Genomic DNA, 7,705 nt, shown 5'->3' with positions numbered 1-7,705 from the left:
AATGAGATGTATTGATATATATTTTAACAGGACTAGTTTTTATATCTCCCCTATATGATAAATGGCAAGTGTGTTTATATAGTATATATATATATATGTATATATATATATATATTATATATATATACATACATAATTAGTATATATATATATATATATATATGGGTGTGTGTGTATATATATATAAATTCTTTCCGGTCACGCTGAGCGACATAGCCTACTAGGTACTGGGAATGGGAATGGTTGAATCTGCGTGCGTGTGTGCGTGTGCTCCCGTACATATCAATCTAAATAATTATCCGTCAATTTAGTCGGGTCGCGTACACTAGTAAAAAAAAACAAGAAACTTAGGTGATTTTGCCCTATATTCCGAAAACCTTTCCTCTCAATGAATATTGAATTGGTCGGTCCAGAGAGATTCCTAAAGGTGAAGTTTAATCCGCAGCGTTCTCTTCTCTTCCGCATTTCCTTCGTTCTTCTCTTCCGCGTTTCCTTCATTCTTCTCTTCCGCATTTCCTTCGTTCTTCTCTTCCGCGTTTCCTTCATTCTTCTCTTCCCCATTTCCTCCGTTCTTCTCTTCTCCCCATTTCCTCCGTTCTTCTCTTCCGCGTTTCCTTCGTTCTTCTCTTCCCGCCATTCCTTCGTTCTTCTCTTCCGCATTTCCTTCGTTCTTCTCTTCCGCATTTCCTTCGTTCTTCTCTTCCGCGTTTCCTTCATTCTTCTCTTCCGCATTTCCTTCATTCTTCTCTTCCCCATTTCCTTCGTTCCTCCCTTCGTTCTCGTCTTTATTTGCAGTGACCCATTCGTATATCTTATTTCCAGAAATTCCTCGAATGACGGGAAATAGCGGAACTCCTCCATTGTTTAATTAAAATTCCACCTAATGGAAACAGTTGTTGTTGACTATTCATTAGAATAACAAGTTAATATAAAACACATTTTGCTGCTACAGAACATATATAAACATTCTCTCTCTCTCTCTCTCTCTCTCTCTCTCTCTCTCTCCAATATGATGTCATTAGGTTGGAATTTCCCATATACAAATTTAATAGGTGTGAGCCTCTCTCTCTCTCTCTCTCTCTCTCTCTCTCTCATATATATAATACCGTTTTGTTGGAATTTGCAAATATACAAATTTACTAGGTTTAATCCTCTCTCTCTCTCTCTCTCTCTCTCTCTCTCTCTCTCTAATATAATACCGTTGTGTTGGAATTTGCAAATATACAAATATACTAGGTTTGACTCCTCTCTCTCTCTCTCTCTCTCTCTCTCTCTCTCTCTCATATATATAATACCGTTTTGTTGGAATTTGCAAATATACAAATTTACTAGGTTTAATCCTCTCTCTCCTCTCTCTCTCTCTCTCTCTCTCTCTCTCTCTCTCATATAATACCGTTGTTTTGGAATTTGCAAATATACAAATTTCTCTCTCTCTCTCTCTCTCTCTCTCTCTCTCTCTCATATAATACCGTTGTGTTGGAATTTGCAAATATACAACCTTACTAGGTTTAATTCTCTCTCTCTCTCTCTCTCTCTCTCTCTCTCTCTCTAATATAATACCGTTGTGTTGGAATTTGCAAATATACAAATTTACTAGGTTTGATCTTCATTCTCTCGTCTCTCTCTCTCTCTCTCTCTCTCTCTCTCTCTCTCTCTCAAATCTCATTGAGGACGACAGATCTAAATTTGCGAGATGTCATTAAGAGTTGCTCGTCTCTGCAATAACAGTCTGGAGCGAGTAACAAGAGAAGCAGATAGCAGAAGCCCCTTCCCAGTCGTCATTGTTTAATTTATAATCTGACCCACAATCAAATGCTAACTATCACCCTATGGCTGTTACTCTCTCTCTCTCTCTCTCTTCTCTCTCTCTCTCTCTCTCTCCCGGCGTCAATGACCTTAGATGTCAAGGATGCCTGAAAACTTTAAATCATTCATTCTCTCTCTCTCTCTCTCTCTCTCTCTCTCTCTCTCACACACCACACACACAACACACACATTGCAGTACGTTGCATGACGTTCCTTACTCAACTCTCTCTCTCTCTCTCTCTCTCTCTCTCTCTCTCTCTCTGAAATACAATTAGGTTGGAATTTCTCAAATATATAAAATTTAATAGATCTCTCTCTCTCTCTCTCTCTCTCTCTCTCTCTCTCTGAAATATAATACAATTAGGTTGGAATTTCTCAAATATATAAATTTAATAGATCTCTCTCTCTCTCTCTCCTCTCTCTCTCTCTCTCTCTCTCTCCAATATAATACCATTTGATTGGAATTTCTCAAATGTACAAATTTACTAGGTTTAAAGCGTCTCTCCTCTCTCTCTCTCTCTCTCTCCTCTCTCTCTCTCTCTCTCTCTCTCCAAATATAATCTCATTACGTTTGAATCACACGTTAATAACAAAGTCGTTTCCCGGCTTGAATTCATGCTGCAATCAGAGCTAATTATGGAAAGTTTATCACTGTTAGGTTTGCATCGCGCAAACAGTAATGGAAATACAGGTATTCAGTTCATTAATTTTTTTTTAAAAAAATTTTCTATGAAAAATTCAATTTCCCTGACATTGCAAATTGTTTAATGTAGTACTCTGGTTAATGGAAAAGGATCTATACCTACATAACATGTGTGTACTGTTGTGTTAGTAAGATGAGCTAGCTATTATCATTAATATAGCAGTTAGTAGAAGAAAAAAAAGTTGTATTAACAGTATATTTATCTCTGGCTATCACTAAAAATGTCGAAATAGGTTGATAAATCTTCAAGAAGAAATTGTTATATTTCCTTAATTGGTAAGTTTGATTTTTATTAAGAATCCAAATATAGTTTTGTTATTATAGCGCTAGTATACGCAACCCGTTAAAGATTTGACTGTTAAATATTGAGATAGACATGCACATACACATACCCATCCCACTCTCCTTCCCCTTTTCCTAAAGTACAACACGCTGGTTTAGGCAATATGCGGTAGATTGTTGTTTTCCGAGTGGTTGCCCGTCAGTGTAACAGAAAAATGAATATACATTATATACAGCACAGTATATGATTATATATAATCAGAGACTTGCTCTTTAGTAACCTATATAGGGGAGAATGCTATATCAAATAATGCCTGAAATTCTCCTAAAATAGCTAATAATGAGGGCATTACAACTATAGAGTTTTGGAGATTGTAAAATCAATTTGGATTCAGATATATATTCAAAATTAAGTAGAATGTCCAGATTTTCTCATACCGGAAGAAAAAAAAGAAAAAAAAAAGAAAACTACCAAGAACCAGTTACTAAATCTGATTACTTATAATAAAACTCAGAGTCCTTCAGGATATTAATAACATTCTGAAAAAAAAAAGAAAACTTATGTTTATGGTATAAGAAAAAAAATTTAAGAAAATCTGGTTCATATCATAAGAAAAGAAAAAATTCTTCCCCTCAAGATGCGTAGGATTGGAGTGAAACCTGAGTAGGTATCCAATGGAGAGTATAAAGTACAGTAATATATATATATAAAGAGAACCACCCATACGATGATTGACTCTCTGTCTGAGTGAATAGGATGTACTGAAGTCCCCTTAAATTAAGTGGGGAAAACAAAGTACTTACATACTGTGCAATCTTACATCTCCCCTAAAAGAGTTTAATTAAAGTATGAACAACTATAAGACAAGGTTAATAATTGAACGAAAATCTGATATTCGAATACATGGTCACTTTTGCATCAATCAATTAGGTTTAAGTGGTATGTCATTATTACTAATATGCAGCTGTTAATGTAATATGGCGAACATTCATTACAGCGAAAACAGCAGGAAATAGATTACCACTATTTCTACTTTTACTATAAGATAAACTACGAAAGGAATTATAATCAAATCTGTCCTTAAAACAGATTTTATTTGGATCTTAATAAGGCCTTTCTACCTGCACGTGTGATGTATCTCATACGATCTTAAACTACATTACCTATACTGTATCATTCAATAATCAAATTTCGGCAATCTTATTCACCGTCTTACCCCCTTAATTTAACCAAAGCGAGAGTAAGTTCGTAATTAGTTCAATGTTCTGCAGACTCAAAGTCATCTTTAATGACTTCGGTTACAAGCGCCCTTATCATCTGCCGTAGCCCATTTAAAGTTGCAAGTTTTTTTTATTAACTTCGATTAAATTCATGTACCGGAAGTGACAAACTTGGTGTTTCTACCATTACTAGTGTACGCAACCCGTCAATAATGATGGTTAATGAGATAAATTTATATGTATATGAACACACACTCATCCCCTCTTACCAGGGAATGGCTACTTCCTCTCCACCTCTCACGAGAGACGGGGAGAGCTGGGTTTGACCGGGAAAGATATATATGTGTATATATATTATATATATATATATATCTATATCTGCGTAAATGGGCGCAGGAGATGGTGTTTGTGTATATATATATATATATATACTGCATACATATTTCTATATCTTTGCGTAAATGGGCGCAGGAGATGGTGTTCGTATATATATATATATATATATACTGCATATATATTTCGATATCTTTGCGTAAATGGGCGTAGGAGATGGTGTGTGTGTATATATATATATATATATATATCCATATCCATATCCATATCCAGGTATTTGCTCTTTATTATCTAAGTGAGATATCAGAAGGACTGATGTCTAAAATTCCCTCCCTGATTACACGTTATCTGGAATAAGATACTGAGAATGCCAACTTACAAGAATCAAGTTCAAATAAGGATTAATTATCGCTCGGATTTGACGTCATCGTTTGATAATTCCTTATTTAAGAAATTTATTATTATATGTCAGTTTTTACAAAGATCTCATCAGTTTTGTTTCTTGCAGTTTTTTTATTTTTCTTTCGTAACCAAATTTGCTATTGTTTTTTTACACTTGAAACAATTCTCTCTCTCTCTCTCTCTCTCTCTCTCTCTCTCTCTCTTCCATTGTATAATGGAAAGAAACGTATTATTATTATTATTATTATTATTCTTATTATTATTATTATACTCTCTCTCTCTCTCTCTCTCTCTCTCTCTCTCTCTCTCTCCTCTCACACACACGAAAGTAACGTTTACGATAGAAAAAGAATAAAATTTATAGAGGATTTAGACACTATATTGTAATCAGGAAAATATAAATCAAGGTTAACGCTAAGAAAAGAGGGGTTGTAGTTTGTCCTAAAGCTTTATATATTTATAATTATATTCCAGCGCTCTTGTTAATAAAGCTACTGCAGCAAATGTTTTCATGTTGAACAGGCTGACATAAGTCTCTTTTTATAGTTTATATATGAAAGATGTTTTAATGTTCGTTACTGTTCTTGAAATATTTTATTATAATTGTTCATTACTATTCATATATTTTATCTATTTCCTTATTTCCTTTCCTGAGTGGGCTATTTTTTCCTTGTTGGAGCCCTTGACCTTATAGTCTCCTGCTTTTCCAACTAGGGTTGTGGCTTAGCTGGTAATAATAATAATAGTAATAATAATAATAATTTTACTACAAACTTTTGCACTTCAGTCTAGCTAGAAATAATTATTTTTTTATTTCTTCAAAGAAATAATCATATCCAAAGATTATTGGTACGGTATAATTAGATATACTTTGCACGATTAGTTAAAAAAAAATCTAATTTCTGTTCTTTTCCCCTTGGAATTAGTTTATTTGGTTTTTGACATTTAAAGAATCATACAAATTTGTATGTTACTATTTCCTTTTGTTGATCAGTCACAGAAATGTCTGAAATCAGGCACTGTCATTCTATAGGACCAATCGTAGATAATGTGCACTGACTGTTGGCTACTCTTGCAGACAGCACAAAGATATGTTGTTGACAATCACTGACAGTCGCAGACAGCACAAAGATCTGTTGTTGTCTCACTGACGGTCGCAACAGCACAAAGATCTGTTGTTGACTCACTGACGGTCGCAAACAGCACAACGATCTGTCGCCGACGGTTGCAGATAGCACAAAGATCTGTCGCCGACGGGTTGCAGACAGCACAAAGATCTGTTGTCAACAGTCACCCGACGGTCGCAGACAGAACAAAGATCTGTTGTTGACAATCACTGACGGTCGCAAACAGCACAAAGATCTGTCGCCGACGGTTGCAGACGGCACAAAGATCTGTTGTCAACAGTCACCCAACGGGTCGCAGACACCACAAAGATCTGTTGTTGACAATCACCGACAGTCCGCAGACAGCACAAAGATCTGTGTTGACAATCACTGACGGTCGAAGACAGCACAAAGATCTGTTATTGACAATCACTAACGGTCGCAGACAGCACAAAGATCTGTCGCCGCGGTTGCAGACAGCACAAAGATCTGTTGTCATCAGTCAGCGACAGTTGCAGACAGCACAAACATCTGTCGCCGACGGTCGCAGATAGCACAAAGATATGTTGTTGACAATCACTGACAGTCTCAAACAGCACAAAGATCTGTCGCCGACGGTTGCTGCAGACAGCACAAAGATCTGTTGTCAGCAGTCACCGACGGTCGCAGACAGCGCAAAGATCCGTTGTTGACAATCACCGACGGTCGCAGACAGCACCAAGATCTGTTGTTGACAATCACTGACGGTTGCCGACAGCACAAAGATCTGTTGTTGACAATCACCGACGGTCGCAGATAGCACAAAGATCTGTTGTTGACAATCACTGACGGTTGCAGACAGCACAAAGATCTGTTGTTGACAATCACTGACGGTCGCAGACAGCACAAAGATCTGTCGCCGACGGTTGCAGATAGCACAAAGATCTGTTGTTGACAATCACTGACGGTCGCAGTCAGCACAAAGATCTGTCGCCGACGGTCGCAGACAGCTCGAAAATCTGTTGTCGACAGTCGCCGACGGTCGCAGACAGCACAAAGAACTGTCGCCGACAGTTGCAGACAGCACAAAGATCTGCTGTCAACAGTCACCGACGGTTGCAGACAGCACGAAGATCTGTCGCCGACGGTCCGCAGATAGCACAAGATCTGTTGTTGACAATCACTGACGGTCGCAGACAGCACGAAGATCTGTCGCCGACAGTTGCAGACAGCACAAAGATCTGCTGTCAACAGTCACCGACGGTCGAAGACAGCACAAAGATCTGTCGAAGACGGTCGCAGATAGCACAAAGATCTGTTGTTGACAATCACAGACGGTCGCAGACAGCACAAAGATCTGTTGTTGACAATCACTGACGATAGCATACAGCACAAAGATCTGTTGTTGACAGTCGCCGACGGTTGCAGACAGCACAAAGATCTGTCGTCGGGCAGACCCCGATTGTCCAAACAGAAAGTTTAAGTCTGAGGGACGCTTAACTTTTCGTGATAAAATTCGTGAATTTTGGCTTGTATATCCCACTGATGAAGGTGACAATGAGCAACAAGTTAAAGATAAGTTCATTACAAGAGCTTTGAAAGTCACTTAAGGTTGGTACCAATTACTTTTTTTTTTTTTTTCGTTTTAACACCTGTACTTACCTAGTAATTAACGTGTTTATCTCACTGTCATTTTTCTCGGCAGTTCCTATTGCCCTTTCGTCCATTATGATTGCCTAGTGTATGCGACCCATCAACACTGGCGACTAAATATTTAGATAGATATGCACACATACGCACATGCTCATGCGCGCGCTCACATTTATGAGTCTTCCACTCCTCCCCCTTTCCTCTCTGAGTGTGACTGGAGAGA

The 7,705-nt window shown here is 37.7% G+C and overlaps 1 protein-coding gene across 1 annotated transcript; it reads right to left on the bottom strand.

Annotated features, from left to right (window-relative positions):
* Positions 1-421: 421 nt before the first annotated feature.
* LOC137654834 (high mobility group nucleosome-binding domain-containing protein 5-like) lies at positions 422-2,905 on the bottom strand. The gene is made up of 2 exons (XM_068388790.1): positions 2,902-2,905; positions 422-852 (listed from the first exon to the last, which is right to left on the bottom strand). The coding sequence occupies exons 1-2, from the start codon at positions 2,903-2,905 to the stop codon at positions 422-424; spliced, it is 435 nt and encodes a 144-aa protein (XP_068244891.1).
* Between the last annotated feature and the right edge of the window lie 4,800 nt (positions 2,906-7,705).

Source organism: Palaemon carinicauda, chromosome 15 (genome assembly GCF_036898095.1).
Source record: "Palaemon carinicauda isolate YSFRI2023 chromosome 15, ASM3689809v2, whole genome shotgun sequence".
In the NCBI taxonomy this organism is placed as follows: Eukaryota; Metazoa; Arthropoda; class Malacostraca; order Decapoda; family Palaemonidae; genus Palaemon; species Palaemon carinicauda.
The sequence above is the reverse complement of the archived record's forward strand: the minus strand, read 5'-3'. Positions and strand labels throughout refer to the sequence as shown.